This window comes from Protomyces lactucae-debilis (genome assembly GCF_002105105.1).
Source record: "Protomyces lactucae-debilis strain 12-1054 chromosome Unknown BCR37scaffold_12, whole genome shotgun sequence".
Taxonomy (NCBI): Eukaryota; Fungi; Ascomycota; class Taphrinomycetes; order Taphrinales; family Protomycetaceae; genus Protomyces; species Protomyces lactucae-debilis.
In genome coordinates, this window is record NW_024468004.1 from 1 (window position 1) to 16,525 (window position 16,525).

Consider the following 16,525-nt stretch of genomic DNA (forward strand, 5'->3'; position numbering starts at 1 on the left):
GAGTGCCGGTAGGGTGAAACCTTTTTGCATACTCCCACATGGAGAGCGCTTCGTGTTGTTGCTTGCGTTGCTCGTAGGCCAGCCACATGGCAGGTACAAGCTCATCGCTTTCGAGCATGACGAGTTGATCTGGATGACAGTTGACCGTCACCACGAGTCGTGATGATTCAATGAGAGGAAGTCCGAGTAGGTGGTGCATGACCTCCTGGTTAGGCCTTTCGGCAACAGCCATTTGCGAAAAAACGAGCTTCTTGGCGAGATGCGTGAAGCGCGCTTCGTCATCCGTATTGTCGAGAACAGTTGTTAGGAGGTCGTCGAAATTCGATTTGTTGCCTTTGCTGGCGTACTTGGAAAGGTAAAGTAACAGTCTGAACTTGCTGGTGATGGGTTGAACGTCCATTTCTGCGCGCCAAGCCAAGAGCCATGGAGCGCAAAAGTTCTTGAGCATTTCGTGGTTCTGCGCAGGCGCAAAGAAGAGGTCTTTGGTGGGCGCATCGTATTCCAATATTGCTTCGTCGCGCAGAAGCTTGGGGAACATTCGGTTGCAGATAGGCCGGCCATCGTCGTCGCTGTCTTCTGTACAGTACCTGCTACACTTGTGAAAGCAAAGCCTGTTGACCAAGGCAATCAAATCATCCTGCACTGAAGGGTGAGTCGTTAGAAGACTTTCGTCATCTGTTGTTCGTCTTGCACGCTCCAAATCTAGATGCTCACAAGAGATAACTTGGCAAAGAAGGCGGCAGCAGCGGCCATGGCGTCAGCATCATCATTCAACGAAGTCACGTCTAGTCGATTTCCAAACCACATCACGAGGTGTGCATGCACGGAGCCTCGCTTTTACCATTCATAGCGCAGCCAGTGTTCAATTAGCTTTGGAAGACCACATACGTTGCCAGCCACACGGTTGAGGAAGAGCTTGACCCGTTTCTGGCAGTAGACGGCAGCAATGTCAGGACGTGCAATCAGGTTGCGGCGCCTGCGATCTCGTGCAACTCTTTGAGAGACGCCTGGTTCAAATGGGTCACTGTCAGCAGTCTTCCAGAGGTGGTGCTAAACAGGGTCGTGGTCGTCGTCGAAAGTGTGCGTCACAAGCAAGGCAGGCAAGCACGCCAAAGTGGGTACCGTGCTGCGCTCACCTCTCGCACATTGCCAATAGGTGGGTGATCCCGTGACATCAGCGCCAAGACGTTTCAAGACCGGTTGCACGACTCGATTGGCACGAGAGAGGGGTCGTTGAGAAAGGATGAATCATTTTCATTTGAAGAGTGAGCCAGGAGGATGGTTTGCAAGGTTGAACGTGGGGGCTTGCTCTTTTGGTGGTAGGTTACTCTGCTTGATGGTGCGCACTGCGCCGTCACTGTCTTTGGCGGGCATCTGAATGATCTGGGGACTTCACCCTCAATGACCGTCCCTCATACACGTACGCTTGCAATTGTTCGTATCTTCCAGCCTGTAGCCGTCTATCCACCTGCCTTCCATCAAGTCTTTGCTGATGTCTGAGACAGAAACAAAGACAAAGACAGAGACTCTTTTCTTCCCTGCAGTCAAGCAGCAAGAACCGATAAGTTTTGCTCCAATATTGCTGATACCCACGATCTCTGCTGCAAATGTACCTCAGCTCGCTACAGACTTACTCATACATTCACTTTCTCTGCCACTACTCGGTCATTTAGATGGCCGTCAGCTCTATCCCTTTGCTGGTCCACGCGAGTCTACGACCTCTGCAAGCGTATCATCTACAGGCTTCTGTACAGCGCTTGAGGTCTATGGCAATGAGACACTGACTGTGCTGCATCAACGCTCGCCAGTCCTTCCACACGCCACGAATGATTTTTTGGAGCAAGTTCTCAAGCCATTCATCAGTAGAATTGGCGCCTTTAAGCATGTTTGTGTGCTGGCATCGGCAGACGCGACATTCAGGGATGATGCGCAGTTGCAAACACCGATACTAGCCTTTGAAGCCACCGATGGCTTGGCAAGTCGTCTCAGACAATTGAGTCTAGATGGTCTCGAGAGAGAAGAAACTGACCGACCAAAATTGTATGGATCAGGCAAATTTTACAGATACATGGATGCCGTGTCCGCCTGTCAAAAGTCGCTTGGTGTTTGTCGCTTTGCCTATCAAGGAGACAATCGATCTGATGCGAGGCAGCTCTGTGAAGCTGCTTTGGCGCTGTTGCAGGTGGATCGTCCGACGTGGCGAGAACCACCGAGTTGGGACACGCTTTTCGGCCCGCCACTACAGATTGGAGAGCAAGGGGGCCTCATTTGGTAAGAGGAGGGATGATTCTCTATCTAGTATGACTGCCCGAATGAATGCTGAATGATGTATGTCTATCGTCTTGCCTCAAAGGACACCCGTCGCCACGCCATGCACCATGCACACTGACTTTTGCAATAGACACCTGGTCGTTGCTTAGGCAGTAGCCTCCTTGAGGTATGTGATGAGGTCGTTTCGGTCCTTGGGCTTCTTGAGACCGCCAAAGGCCATCTTTGTACCGGGAATGTACTTCTTTGGGTTCTCGAGATACTCAAAGAGCGTGTCTTCCTGCCAGAGCACACCCTGAATTGTTAGCATTAGATGACCGGTAGCATCAACATACCTTCTTCTTGTTTGCGTCGGTGTAGGTGAAGCCCTCGACCTGGCCCGAGGTACGGCCGAAGAGACCGTGAAGCTTAGGTCCGACCTTGTTGCCGCCGGCTTCATCGAGGGTGTGGCACTGCGCACACCTCTGCTTGAAGAGACTGCAACCCTTGTCCTGGAAGTGGTCAGTGATGCTCTGGGTGTGCTCTGCTGCATACCTTGTCGCCTTCCTGGTAGCCCATGGTGAATCTGTGTTGGTCTTGTGGATGTTGGTAGAAGAGATCGTACAAGAATTTGAGGCCAAAATTTGATCTGCCGCCGGGACGAGCCGGGAAAAGGTCAGCAGTGACTGACTCAGCAGAAACAGTCATAGACTCACAGTGCAAGGCCAACCAGCAGCACCTCACACCGCACACGCCGCACACACCGGCCCATCTGCTCGACCACGGCGGCGTCTGCCCGGTGCAGCTGCCGGAGGATCTGCTGCATGCGTGTGTTGGCCGCTCGTGCCGCTGGTCTTGGCGCAGGTAATGGAGCTGCAGCACCCAAAGACGCTTCTACATAGACGGGCATCGTGGCAGGCATTGTCTGGATGCATTGTCAACATCGACAGAGGCTCTCTTTATATCAAGCTATCTACGTTTGCTCTGTACAAAGCTCCAGTCTCACCCACAAAGCAACCCATCTTTGTCTTGTGCTCGTCGAATTGTCTTTGTTCTTGCTGACCTCTTTGAGCTACAACCAAAATTGTCAAAAGAGCTCTTGCTCGAATGGCCTGGAAGTGTCCATCAAAGGTCTTCAAGCTGCTTCCATGCTACTAGATATTGCTTCTTAAGAAGATGAAGAGCCACGCTGAGACAGGCCATCATGTCGGACGAAATTGCTTCCACTACACTAGTCACATTGACCTCATCCTCTGAAGCCCTGCCAACGCTAATTCGGCCTGTTGCATTCTCAGCCAGAGCAACAGCAACAGCAGCAGCCTCGGCAGCGGCCACACCATCCGCTTCTGCAACAGCCTCAGCAGCAAGCACCACGCTTAAATCGAGCATCAACTGGTTCGTCCTCCTCATCATCCTCATCCCGGCTCTCTTCATTGTGTATGCCATTACAAAGCGCATTCTCGGATGCTTATCCAAGCGCAAGGAAAAAATCCCTCCAGCTCCAGTACACGCACCGATACCAACATGGCAAGGCTACCCACCGATGCAAGTCCCACAAGCTGCCATGATGTCTGCACACCTGTCGCCCATGCAACAAATGCAATGGCTCGCTTATCAGCAACATGCGCCGATGCAATCAAATCATCAACACAATCAATGGGAGAAGCAGCAGCCATACGTTCATAGCTGGGAAAAGTAATAATAAGAAATGAACGTCTATCTCGCTATGCTGTCTACAAGTCAAGCTTCGACTCATAGTCATCGTCGTCGCCTTCAGCAACCATCTCATCCCTCTCAAGACCAGCGAAACCCTTTGTCTGCAACGTCTCAAGCTTACCAGAGATGTGTCCAATCAAATCTTCATCTGCCTTGTTCTCCATTGGACGGCCATCATTGGTTTTGATGGACTTGGACTCCTCTTCTTCTTCGTGATCACGCTCCGTATCGATATCGCTGCGGTTTCCAATGCTTCGACCAGTGCCACGACGCTCATGATGCGGTTTTGCCTTCATCTTGCCAAACGTATCGTCAAAGTAGTGAGCAGCTGCAGTACTGGGCGTTCGTGGTGTCATGGGCAATCGACAAGTCATACCCGTATCGTGAATCATCTTGGCAACCAAACCCGTCCAACCCAGCTGATGACACGCGCCAAGTCCACGACCATCGTCAGCATGGAAGAATTCATGGAACAGGACGTGGTCTCTAAAGTGTGGGTCATAGTCGAGCAAATCGGAGCTACCGTTGCAGGCACGACGACCTTCGTCGTCCTTGGCGAAGAGGTGCTGTACGCGATGTTGGATCTCTTCAGCAACATGACCGAGGTGCATGTACTCTCCGGATCCCTTGGGACATTCCACCTTGAGTGTCTCGCCATAGTACATGTAGAAGCGCTGCAAGGATTCAATCAGCAAAAATGTTGTGGCAAGCCAAATGGGTCCACGCCAGTTGGAGTTGCCACCAAAGAGGCCAGAATTCGAGTCACCGGGGACAAAGTCGACTTTGAATTCTTCGCCATTGACGTGCATTGAGTAGGGGTGCTTCTCGTGGTATTTACTGAGAGAGCGGATACCATAGTCAGACAAGAATTCATCTTCATCCAGCATCTTTTCCAAAATACGCACAAGACGATCTTTGCTGACGAGTGCCAACAAGAGTCGCTCTCCTTTTCCACGCTTTGAGATACTTGCAATGTTGCGGTTGACAACCGTTGATCGATTCTTAACAAACCAATCCAGACGCTTCTTGAAGGATGGGAAGCGAGAAATGATTTCAGGCTCCAGCGTCATGGTGGCGTACAAGGGCATCAACCCAACGAGCGACTTGATGGGCAAGTGCTGTGTGTATGGACCACCCCAGGTAATGGCATCGTAGTAGAAACCATCCTCTTCATTCCATAGAGAAATCTCCTCATCATCGCCAGACTTGAAGGACATGGCATCCGAGATGAGCAAAAAGTGCTCGAAAAACTTGCTTGCAATGTCTTCATATGTGCGACGATGTTTTGAAAGCTCCAATGCAATGTTGAGCATGTTGAGACAGTAAAAGGCCATCCACGATGTACCGTCTGCCTGCATGAGGGTACCACCCGTTGGCAATGCCTCCGACCGGTTAAACAGACCAATGTTATCCAAACCAAGGAAACCACCCTCGAACAAGTTGCGCCCAGAATTGTCCTTGCGGTTGACCCACCAGGTAAAGTTGAGTAGGAGCTTTTGAAAGACGCGCTCCAAAAAGTCGAGATCCTCGCGGCCGTACATTTTACGCTCCATTTTGAAGACTCGAAACACGGCCCATGCGTGCACAGGTGGATTGACATCGCTAAAATTCCACTCATAAGCAGGAATCTGTCCATTTGGGTGCATGTACCACTCGCGCGTAATGAGGTCGAGCTGCTTCTTTGCAAACTCTGGATCAATCATGGCAAGGGGAATACAATGGAATGCAGTATCCCAAACGGCAAAGAAGGGATACTCCCACTTGTCTGGCATACTCAAAACATCATCAATATGCAAGTGTCGCCAAGCTTGGTTGCGGATGTTCTTCCTGCCGGGTGGTGGTGCAGGCTGCGTCGGGTCGCCATTGGCCCACTGCTCCCAGATGAACTGGTAGTACTGTTTGTTCCACATCATGCCAGCAAGAGCCTGACGCTGGATATTGCGCAAGTCGTCCGACATGGGCATGGGTGAGACGCGCCAGTAAAAGTCGTCTGCTTCAGTGCGTCGCTTGTCGATGAGGTCATCAAACGCTTCCTCATCAATAGGATCGGCACAGGTCTTGTTGGTGAGCTTGAGACGCACAACGACACAGTCATTGGGAGGGCAATCATCAAACTGGTAGTGCGCACCGACCTTGGTTCCTTTGTTGGCCGGGTTCAGCACCTTCTTCTTGCCATCGACGATGTGAAAGTGGAATGCATCCTTGACGTATTCGCTTTCATTCTCGACATTGTAGAGATGCTTCTTGTTGGTTTCATTGTCTGTAAAGAGCAGAGTAGGCTCTACGTCCGGTGATCGAGAAGTGACACCAGGAGAGGTAGAGCACTGCATGTAGCGCTCTCCCAAATTCCAATGATGCGCCTTGACGGTGGTAGCGTTCACCTTTTCAAGGTGAGGCTTGTTCTCATCTGGCTCAATGCCCCATGACCAAGTATTGCGGAACCACATCTGCGGCACAATGTGCAACGGTGCTGGCTCTGGGCCGCGGTTGTAAGCTGTAACACGCATGAGAATCTCTTCTGCATCGTCCTTTGCATACTCAATATAGATGTCCCAGTAGCGGTCATCCTTGAAGGCATCCGTGTCGGTCAATTCATACTCCGTTACGAGACGATCACGCTTGCCGTTCTCATCAATGAGCTGCTGATAGGGGAAGGCACGCTGCGGGTACTTGTACAGGTACTTCATGTAACTGTGGGTCGGTGTGCTGTCGAGGTAGTAGTACATTTCCTTGACATCTTCGCCGTGGTTGCCTTGGTGGCCCGTCAAACCTACTGTCAGCGCGAGTCTATACGTATAGAAACATACCAAAGAGGCGCTCTTTGAGGATATCATCCTCCTCATTCCAAAAGGCAAACGACATGCACATAAACTGATGGTTGTCTGAAATACCACCGATACCATCCTCACCCCATCGATACACGCGCGAACGAGCATGATCAAACGGGAAATTGGACCATGCGTCACCATTGTCACTGTAGTCTTCACGCACCGTAGCCCATTGTCGTTCCGAGAGGTAGGGACCGAAACGCTTCCAGTACTCTGTGCGGTTTTTGTCTGCAGCGAGTCGTTTTTCCTCGACCGTTTCGTGGTTTGTGCCCATGTACACGACCATCTTTGCTTTGTATGGATCAAAGCAGATGGATGAGGGCCCGCTGGGTCAAGGTGCCTGCCAGTGTGTGCGTAGTCGCTGGGCAGGAGGATCTCGCCTGGTGAAGTTTCGATGAAGAAAAAGAGAAAGCATGCTCACGACGTCACCCGCGACAACGCATCCGCAGTCGGCAGCACGGGACATGCGGGAGAGATGGCTAGTGTAGCTGATAGGCCGTCTCATGGCCTTGAATCTGTATGTATAGCAGCGTATCTGATAGCTTAGGCCACGAGTGACACGGCCTGGCGCGCTATGGACAGAAAGGGTGGGATGCACCGGGTACGCCGTCTAAGTCTTGTAGATACATACAGCTGGTCTGTGACTCTGTGGATGAGAAGCAGAGGCCTTACAGGGTCACAACATAGTCTTGATGAGATCGGTAGAGCCCTTTATCAAGCCATGACCCTTCCCGTCCACTGCGGTTGAGAGAGCTCCCCCTTTGTGATTTTCGCAATCTTCCCAGACAACGACGAGCGACATCCACAAACAAAAAGGCGAGTGAGGCAGACAAGAGCGACGAGGGGCGCCCAGGGCTACATGGATGGCGAGGCCTATGTCCGCGCGCTCAACGCCTGGATCGCTCGAGAGGGTAAGCGTCTCGCCGAGCGAAACCCGGTACAACCGGCATCCTTGACGCTCCATCACCTCTACTACCTACTGTCGCGCTTTGATGACGTCCTCGAGGTACAGACGGGGCCGTTGAATGTTCGCTTGCAAGATATCGGCGAGGAGCACCATGCGCATGCGTCTGATACGTATGTCTCGTTCAGCAAGCGTAACAGCGATGCTGCGAGCATCAAAAGTGTGTCCTCGATTCGCAGCGTCATGTCCACTGCGGTATCGACTGTTTGGACGGGACTCGGGCTGTGGGGAGGCACGGCGAGGTCTGAACAACAAGTGACAGAGGACTTGAAACTGCTGTACAGTGCATTCTGCAAAATCCCAAGCATCAGACTCGCACCGGATGCAAAACTCAAGCCAATCTCTGGATTCGAAGAGTATCCCTTCGATACATGCGTTCCTTTGTTGGCATTCAAGAATTTACAAGGCCTGGAAGTCTTTGATTACCCCATCACGGCATTGACGGGCTGGGATGAATTGTCTGAGCAGCTACGCTCCCTCGTCATCAAGCGCAGTGGACTGGTTGATGTCGCCAAGCTCACGCGCGGCATCATTCAAGATGAGCATGAGCGGAAACGGCGAAAAGCTGAACGTGCAACGCGGCATTGGCAAACGCTCAACAATACAATCGATGGCGGTGGTAGTCCGAGGCCTGGTCTGGAGAGCCGTTCCGGATCAGCGAATGGTCATTTCTCTCAAAGTATGCTCAAGTTTGAACGGCCGAGGTCTGCCTCACCCACCCTGACACAAGCACAAACCCGGCCTGGCAGTGCGAGAGGGCGGCATGCATCGATGGAGGTACCGTTCGTCTTGTCATCCACGAAATGGCGATTCCTGCGATTTCTTAGTCTCAGCGACAATGGCTTGACCTATTTAACAGAAGAAGCGCTTGCGCCACTCCATGCACTCAGCTTTCTGGATCTATCAAAAAATAAGTTTACGAGTGTTCCCAAGGCGCTGGCGACCTGTACACATCTACGCTCACTCGATCTGTCACACAATCTTATTGACAATCTACGGACACTGCTCGTGGAGCCGATTCCCGGTATCGCAACGCTCAACTTGCGTGCCAATAAGCTGGTAGATTTATGCGGTATTGAACGATTACCGTCTATTGAACGGCTCGATCTACGCGACAATGCCATCAAGGATGTTGCAGAATGTGCAAGACTGGCGCAGGCGCCTGGTCTGTGTGACTTGTACGTTGCTGGGAATCCCTTTGCTGCTCGACCAGAAGCACGGCTGACCATCTTTAACCTATTGCGACAAAATCCCATTGCACCGGAGGGAGGGGATGTGTGTTTGGATGGCAAGCGTCCTGGTTTGCTTGAAAAACGCAGCTTGGTTGCTCGAGCAGCTGAAAACATGCCAGGAACACCCGCACGCAGCGAGACACGTCAAGGAGCAGCAGCGGCGACGTTACAAGTGAAGAAGAAGACACACAAGTCACGGCGTATTGATTTGCATGGCGAGGATGGCGGCGCGGCAAGTGATGCAAGTGGGCAGAGTCCACTCACCAGTCCAAGTAACACGACAAAACTGACAGCCTCACGCACGGCCAGCTATGGTGCAGAGGGAAGCGACGCGTATCGGCGCAAGATTGAGCAACTCAAGCAAGAAGTCGGGCCTGGCTGGCTGCGTGTGATGAACGATGCGCAGACAAGTGAACGGAAAACAGTTGCTGTAGACCAAGATTAAACAAGTTTTTTTTTATCTTTCTGGGAGAAGAAAGTACAGCTATGTACATGAGACTGAAGGGAGACGGAGCGCCGTGTGTTGCGAGGACATGAGCCGGCATGTATGTTGGCGTGTGCGCTGCATTCGATTAAAATTGGCCGGATAGGAGATGGCCGAAGGGAGAAGAAGAGGCGCAGGCGGTAGAAGACTACATGCAGACACAGCAGCCAGTGCTCTTTGATGTCTGTAGGTTGTAGGCTGTTGAAGGGGGTTAGCAACATAAAGATGGTATTTGAGTAGACAAGAACATACGATCTTCGTGCTTTTCCAAAGGGCCCCAGACACTTGGAACCATGTGATCCTTTGTGTTTTTACAAAAAGCAATGAGGGTTTCGCATGCTTCGCTGACCTTGACTCTGGGCCGGTCGAGGTCTTCCTTGAGGCGGATGTTGAGCTCTGAGAGGCGCCTGAGTTTGATTTCGGACATGGACTGTTTCTTTGCGCTTGCTGTTGTGCCTGAGCCTGCTGTGCCTGCGACTGCCATGGCTGGTGGTGTGGGTGGTATGCGCTGGCTGTGAGTCGATGCTTTGGTCGTGCTCCCTTCACTGCTCAGTCTGCGCTTGCTTGTTACTGCTGGGGGCTGGTCGACTGTGCCGGGATTTGGTTTGATTTGGTTTGACTTGGGTTTGCAATAAGAATGAAAGTGAAATAAATAATCGAGTTTGGGTCTGGTTTGACTCTGGTCAGGGTTAGGGTTTTGTGTGTCCGTTCTCTGTGTGTCCGATAGCTGGCAATAATTTCTTCAGCTCAGACGACAGAGAACAGACAGAGAGAGAGCAGGCACCAGAGAGCGTAGACGTAGTGCTCATCGGCCCAGAAACAGCCATGGCACCTATGATCCAGAAGCCAGAGAATGTCCTCAAGCGGGCAGAGGAACTCGTCGGCGTGGGCCAGCAAGCAGCCGCCCTCCAATCACTCCATGAGCTCATCATCTCAAAACGCAGCAAGAGCGCGTCCATTGCATCTCTCGAGCCCCTCATGCTCAGGCTCGTGGAGCTGGCCGTTGAGCAGCGCAAGGGAAAGATTGTCAAGGAGTCTCTCTACCAGTACAAGAATATTGCGCAAAACACATCCGTCGAGACGCTTGTCGTCGTCGTCAACCGCTTCATCAAGCTATCCCAGCAGAAGTTTGCAGAGGCACAGCAGCAGGCAGAGAAGCTCTCCCTTGAAGCCATTGATGACTTGGAGGCAACAGAAACGCCAGAGTCGATTTTGCTCAGCACTGTCACGGCAGATGTCGGCAAGGACAGGACGGACCGCGCCGTCGTGACGCCCTGGTTGCGTTTTCTCTGGGAGACTTACCGCACCGTACTTGATATCCTCCGCAACAATGGCAGACTCGAACAAACCTACCAGGATGTCACGCACCAGGCCTTTGATTTTTGCCAAAAGTTTGAGCGCAAGATGGAGTTTCGCCGTCTGTGTGATTTGCTGAGGAACCACTTGCAGAACGCAGCCAAGTACACCAACTCTGCCAACGGCATCAACCTCAATGACCCAGACACCTTGCAGCGTCATCTCGACTCGCGATTCGTGCAGCTCAATACGGCTGTTGCCATGGAGCTGTGGCAGGAAGCATTCAGGTCAGTGGAGGATATCCATAACCTCTTGACCATCAGCAAACGACCTGCAAAGCCAGCCGTCATGGCTAATTACTATGAAAAGCTCAGCAAGATCTTCTTGGTGAGCGGCAACTACCTCTTCCACGCAGCGGCCTTCAACAAGTACGCGACACTTGTGCGTACACAAAACAAAGGTGCTTCTGCTGCAGAGTTGGAGCGATTGGGTTCTACTGCGCTGCTCAGTGCCATTGCTATTCCAGTGATGCGTGACCAGCAGGGTCGTGGTGTTGAGCTTGACCTTGATGATCACAAGACAAAGCACGCTCGATTGGCTGCATTGCTCAATATGCCACACGCACCTACACGCGCTGGTCTCCTCAAGGAAGCCTTGCACAAGAATGCGCGTGTGCAAGAACACATCAAGGCTGTGTATGTTGCTCTCGAAACACAATTCCACCCACTTTCCATTTGTCAGCGCATTTCGCCCTTGCTGGAGAAACTTGCAACGCCCGAATTCCAGGGCTACATCCAGCCCTTGCAGCAGGTCGTTCTTGTTCGCGTCTTTCAGCAATTGTCGCAAGTTTACGAGACCGTGTCGTTTGACTTCATCACCAAGCTCATTTCATTCCCTGCACAGTACGCCATCGACGCTGTTGCACTTGAAAAGTTCATCATGGCAGGCTGCAAGAAGGGTGAACTCCACATCCGTATTGACCACGCCAACAATTGTCTGACATTCGAAGCCGACAATATGCTTGAACAAACAGCCCTGCCTACCGCTTCTCGCAGTCTCCAACCATCTCCCGCGGATCTCGTCAAGTCACAACTCACACGTCTTGCACGCTGCCTGTATGCCACGCTCTCACACGTGGATCCTGCCTTTGTTGAGGAGAAAGCAGCCTTGAAACGAGCGCTTCTTGCGCGCGCCGCTGAGCATGCCGAGCAAGAACATGCACAAGTCCTTGCACGCACTTCCATCATTGAGCGTCGCAAGGAACTCGTTCAAACCGCACAAATGAAGAAAGATCAGGAAGAAGCATCGCGACGTGAATTGCAGCGGCAAAAGGAACAAGAGGCTGAATCGCGTCGTGTGGCAGAAGATACGCGACGTCGAGAGTTGGAGCGCATCAAGCGTGAGCAAGACAAGATTAAGCAGGATGAATCTAAAAAATTGCGCGAAGAGCTCAAGGCTTCTGGTGCACTGGCTGGTGTGGATGAAGCAGAGCTTGAAAGTCTGGATACCACCAAATTGCGCGCAATGCAGTTGCAGCAGCTTGAAAAATCCACCAAGGATATCAATGAGCGTATGCGCATCACCGCCAAGCGTATCGACCATCTCGAGCGTGCCTACCGTCGTGCTGAAATGCCACTCGTTCAGAAGGATGCAGAGGAACAAGTCAAGGCAGACAAGGAGAATCACGCTGCTCGTTCAAAGGCAGCACTGGAAACGGCACAGGTGAAGCATGAAGAAGCATTGCGAATGAAGAAGCGCATGTCGCGTGTCTTGCCAGACTTTGACGTGTACCGCCAGCAACTCGCTGCGAAGCGTGAAGTGGCCTACAAGCAACGTGTTGAAGAGGCGCAGCGCAAGCTTGATGAAGAAAAGGAAGCGCGTCGTGTGGCGTACCGCAAGGAAGTCGCTGAAGAAGAGGCCCGCGAGCGCGAGGAGCAAGAGCGTTATGAGCGTGAGGAAGCGGAGCACCGTGAAGCAGAGAAGCGTCATGAACAAGAAGCTGCTGAGCGTGCAGAGAAGGAAGAGGCGCAACGTGCTGAGCGAGAGAAGAAGGCCGCTGAACAGGCTGAGCGCATGAAGAAACTCGATGAACAGGCGGCGAAGCAGCGCGCACGGGAAGAAGAGGCTGAAGCCAAGTTGCGCGCCAAGAAGGAAGGTCGGCCTGTGCCCGGTGCTGCTGCGCCGGCTGCTTCTGCTGGAGGTGATAATGTCTACAGGCCTGGCCAGGGCAAATGGAGCCGTGGAGGTGGTGCTGCTGGTGCTGGCGGCGATCGTGCGGGTGCTACAGGCGGTATGGGTGAGCGCAGTGCAAGCTACGGCAGGCGAGAGACCCCCGTGCCTTCGCGTGAGCAGACACCGCGTGCCTCGGAGGATGGTGCCAAGCCTAGCAAGGGCGCCTATGTGCCTATGCACCTGAGGAAAGGTCCTGATGGCAACCCACCCACTGAGCGTCGTGCATCTGGCTGGTAGACTTCTATAGAGCAGCTATGTATGTTTGCAAATATCTTCGTTGCATGGCTCTGCCTCCACCCTCTGAGGGTCATGTCTCTAATGGTACACTTCTGTGAAGTAGCTACTAGTACTGTACTAGACGAGCTTGCAGAGTATTTCCTGCCATCTGATCTGAGTGTGAGCTCCTCCCAGATTTATCGAGCCAAAAAATATCTTTTGCGACGTTCAGCAGCTATAGCAAAGGACTTGGAAGCTAGAGGGCCTCTGTAGCATGGCATCCATCATCAGTGCAGTCGCGTTTGTGCCACCTGGCCATGCTGCTGCCTTTCCATCAAAGTACAATCTCTCAGATGATGAATATGCGCGCATTCAAGGGCTGTCGGCACTGCAGCTGACGGAGGCCAAACAAGCCCTGACTGCGGCGCAATCAGGCGAGCCAGTCGAGGATGATGGCGACGAGGCATTTGAAGATGTTGAGGAATCAGACAAAGCGGAGGAGGACGATGAAATGGCAAAATACAAGCTCGATGAGTATGACGATGAGCCAGAGGGCGGCGAAACGATGGGCATATTCAACAACATCAAGGGCCTCGCATATCATGCGCATGGCGAGGCAGACCCCTATATCACACTTGCCAATGCACCCGGCAACGACGAGGAAGACGAAGACGATCGCGAAGATTTACAAATCCTGCCTACTGACAATATCATCCTTGCTGCAAAGACCGAAGATGACGTCTCTCATCTCGAAGTCTATGTTTACGAAGACGACTCCTCCAACCTCTACGTGCATCACGACATTCTACTTCCTTCTTTCCCGCTCTGTCTAGAGTGGATCAACTATGCCAACCCAGAGCAAGGCGGCAACAGGGTCGCCATCGGCACATTTGAGCCAGACATTGAAATCTGGGATCTTGATGTCCTCGACAGCTTGTACCCAGTGCAGATCCTCGGTGCCGGTTCAAATCCTACCCAGAAGCGCCGCAAAAAGAAGAATGATCGCCATCACGTCGATGCAGTCTTGGCTCTTTCTGCGAACCCTAATGCTCGCAATTTGCTACTCAGTGCCTCGGCAGACGAGACGCTCAAGCTCTGGGATCTTGCGAGTGGGACATGCGCCAAGTCTTACAGTCATCACACCGACAAGGTATCTGCCGTATGTTGGAACCCAATAGAAGCCACTGTCCTTGCATCTGGCGGCTACGATCACAGAACAATTCTCTCAGATGCGCGCATGCCAGAACAAATCACCGCCTCTTGGGATGTTGGTAGTGATGTCGAGGGCCTCGCTTGGGACCCGCATCAGAGCCATTTGCTTTACACTGCCACAGATGCCGGTATGCTCATTTGTCACGATACTCGGCAAGTCAAGAAATCCGCCAAAGCTAGTCTTTGGCGTATCCAAGCACATGATGGTCCACTTTCAGCCTTTACGGTCAACAGGGCGGTGCCAGGCATGATTGCGACTGGTGGAAGTGAAGACAAACGCATCAAGCTATGGACGACCGCGGATGGCAAACCTAATATGCTCACCTCGCGTGACTTTGATGTTGGTAAAGTCTTTTCTCTTGGCTTCTTGCCTGCTTCCAATGGTGGTGGATCGATGGGCCTCGTTGCTGGTGGCAGTGCGGGTGTTGTCCGAGTCTGGGATACAGCCACCAACGCAGCTGTACGGAAAGCATATGCAAGTCATGCCAGTATTGCTAAGGCCGCTGAGGGTGATCGCACGGTGGCAATCGCTGATGACGAGGATGAAGTCTCCGAAGACGATCTTGGCGAAGAAGATGCTGCAATGGTGAGCAGTGACGATGATGACAAGGCGCTTGAGAAGAATGCAGACTACCGCGGAGATGTCATGCAAGACGACTGACTGCAAAGATCTCAGCAAGACCTCCCCAGCTTTGTCATGATTGGTCAATGATATCTTTGCCCCCCAATTGCTGATTTGATCTGTCAATTGCATAAGGGGCAAGGCAATTTTGAAATGTGCTCCATTACGACTGAGGCCTTTTATTCTGCTGCAGCCTCAATCAAGGTGGTATCTGTCTGCGCAGTGCGTTCGTATCTCGCGATCAATTGACCCATGATTTGCACGCATAAAAATGCTTTGTAGCCCGATAAGAGGCATATTGCAGATGTCAATGTCGGAACAAGTATAATTCATCAAGACGAACATAAGATTTAGCCATTGCGACCACAGCTGAATTTTGCAGCAGCTTGTGGACTTTGTAGATGTCCGGCGATAAGATCATAACATATCTTACCTAGCCATTGACAAATATTTGCAGAAGCGCATGAGGAAAATTGCAACTTTGCAGTATCTATGCGAGCAATTTGCGAGCAATTCGCCAAAGTTCCCCTGTTCATGAAGTGCAGATCTCGGATTTGAGACTCCTTGTATTAGACTTTCTCATATAAAGAGTGACGAAAGGCTCTCAATCGCAAGCTTCCTTTTGAACAAATACTTCGCAGTGCCATTGCCATCGCACTTCACTCAACGGCAATATGTATTCTGCTTCTCCCGGCATCCTCACCCTGACTATAATGATGGTCATTCTGCTGCAGCTGATCGAGCAGACGGCTGGATATCAAGCTCCACCGTGCAACGAGAACAATATCGGGAAGTGTTACGGCACAGACATTCAGTCAGATGGCAAAAGTTGCAAACAATTGAGGAATTGCAAATTCTTCGCAAAAATCAACAACAAAAGCGACCCTCACGACGCACACAAAACATGGATCAACTTGCGCGGACAGATTGGCCCAAACGATAAAAGGTACTGGGAAGTCTGGACTCCGAAGCACACATATCCGCATTGGAAAGAGTCAGCTGAGGACCTGTTCAATCCAAAATACAATTACACTGAGCTACGGATCACTTGCTGGCGAGCTTGGAAGACAGAAGCCTTCCGTAAAAAAAACCTGGTGAATGGAAAGTACGAAGCGGTTGTCGACTGCAACTGGCAGGACCCTGAAACTCTTCGTTTACAAAAGCAGTCAGAAAAGCATGTCTACTGTTGTAATCAGTGTAAGTACTATTAGCCACGGCTCTTCTTTCGAGAGTCAAAGCTGCGTATAGCGAGAATATAACTCACACTCTCGGTGGATTCATTCTTATCATCCTTTACATGTATGCCATAATCTTATCATCCTTTACACGTACGCCATATGCATGTGACTGCACTCACTCTCAGTTCATGAATTTCAAGGTTTAACTTGCGATTTTCAATTTTCAGATCTCAGGAGTATGAAGATTCAAACTTGAATAGAGGAATATCTATCATACGGAGGACTATAGATAGGATAA

The 16,525-nt window shown here is 51.6% G+C and overlaps 10 protein-coding genes across 10 annotated transcripts; 6 read left to right on the top strand and 4 right to left on the bottom strand.

The window, feature by feature from the left end:
- Positions 1–32: 32 nt before the first annotated feature.
- On the bottom strand, positions 33–538 carry BCR37DRAFT_393458 (uncharacterized protein; the record flags this gene model as incomplete). Its single annotated transcript, XM_040871306.1, has 1 exon — positions 33–538. A coding segment is annotated over one exon (506 nt), but the record flags the coding sequence as incomplete, so codon positions are not given.
- An 831-nt stretch (positions 539–1,369) lies between these two features.
- On the top strand, positions 1,370–2,497 carry BCR37DRAFT_53353 (PAC2 family-domain-containing protein). The gene has a single exon (XM_040872344.1). It carries the CDS (start codon positions 1,493–1,495, stop codon positions 2,273–2,275), a length of 783 nt encoding a protein of 260 aa, XP_040724426.1. The 5' UTR covers positions 1,370–1,492; the 3' UTR covers positions 2,276–2,497.
- Positions 2,417–2,826, bottom strand: BCR37DRAFT_393460 (cytochrome c-like domain-containing protein; the record flags this gene model as incomplete). Its single annotated transcript, XM_040871307.1, has 3 exons — positions 2,417–2,563; positions 2,604–2,759; positions 2,803–2,826. 3 exons carry the CDS (start codon positions 2,824–2,826, stop codon positions 2,417–2,419), a joined length of 327 nt encoding a protein of 108 aa, XP_040724427.1.
- Positions 2,827–3,451: 625 nt separating this feature from the next.
- BCR37DRAFT_393461 (uncharacterized protein) lies at positions 3,452–3,946 on the top strand (the record flags this gene model as incomplete). Its single annotated transcript, XM_040871308.1, has 1 exon — positions 3,452–3,946. The coding sequence occupies one exon, from the start codon at positions 3,452–3,454 to the stop codon at positions 3,944–3,946; it is 495 nt and encodes a 164-aa protein (XP_040724428.1).
- Positions 3,947–3,980: 34 nt separating this feature from the next.
- On the bottom strand, positions 3,981–7,077 carry BCR37DRAFT_402934 (Six-hairpin glycosidase-like protein; the record flags this gene model as incomplete). The annotated part of the gene is made up of 2 exons (XM_040871955.1): positions 3,981–6,733; positions 6,771–7,077. The coding sequence occupies 2 exons, from the start codon at positions 7,075–7,077 to the stop codon at positions 3,981–3,983; spliced, it is 3,060 nt and encodes a 1,019-aa protein (XP_040724429.1).
- A 573-nt stretch (positions 7,078–7,650) lies between these two features.
- BCR37DRAFT_348496 (uncharacterized protein) lies at positions 7,651–9,432 on the top strand (the record flags this gene model as incomplete). Its single annotated transcript, XM_040867849.1, has 1 exon — positions 7,651–9,432. The coding sequence occupies one exon, from the start codon at positions 7,651–7,653 to the stop codon at positions 9,430–9,432; it is 1,782 nt and encodes a 593-aa protein (XP_040724430.1).
- Positions 9,433–9,526: 94 nt separating this feature from the next.
- On the bottom strand, positions 9,527–10,091 carry BCR37DRAFT_380529 (guanine nucleotide-binding protein subunit gamma). Its single transcript, XM_040869509.1, has 2 exons — positions 9,724–10,091; positions 9,527–9,669 (listed from the first exon to the last, which is right to left on the bottom strand). The coding sequence occupies exons 1-2, from the start codon at positions 9,953–9,955 to the stop codon at positions 9,620–9,622; spliced, it is 282 nt and encodes a 93-aa protein (XP_040724431.1). The 5' UTR covers positions 9,956–10,091; the 3' UTR covers positions 9,527–9,619.
- Positions 10,092–10,235: 144 nt separating this feature from the next.
- BCR37DRAFT_380530 (uncharacterized protein) lies at positions 10,236–13,279 on the top strand. The gene has a single exon (XM_040869510.1). The coding sequence runs from the start codon at positions 10,297–10,299 to the stop codon at positions 13,234–13,236; it is 2,940 nt and encodes a 979-aa protein (XP_040724432.1). The 5' UTR covers positions 10,236–10,296; the 3' UTR covers positions 13,237–13,279.
- A 42-nt stretch (positions 13,280–13,321) lies between these two features.
- Positions 13,322–15,457, top strand: BCR37DRAFT_380531 (WD40-repeat-containing domain protein). Its single transcript, XM_040869511.1, has one exon. It carries the CDS (start codon positions 13,490–13,492, stop codon positions 15,086–15,088), a length of 1,599 nt encoding a protein of 532 aa, XP_040724433.1. The 5' UTR covers positions 13,322–13,489; the 3' UTR covers positions 15,089–15,457.
- Positions 15,458–15,490: 33 nt separating this feature from the next.
- BCR37DRAFT_53487 (uncharacterized protein) lies at positions 15,491–16,321 on the top strand. Its single transcript, XM_040872345.1, has one exon. The coding sequence runs from the start codon at positions 15,724–15,726 to the stop codon at positions 16,258–16,260; it is 537 nt and encodes a 178-aa protein (XP_040724434.1). The 5' UTR covers positions 15,491–15,723; the 3' UTR covers positions 16,261–16,321.
- Positions 16,322–16,525: the final 204 nt, after the last annotated feature.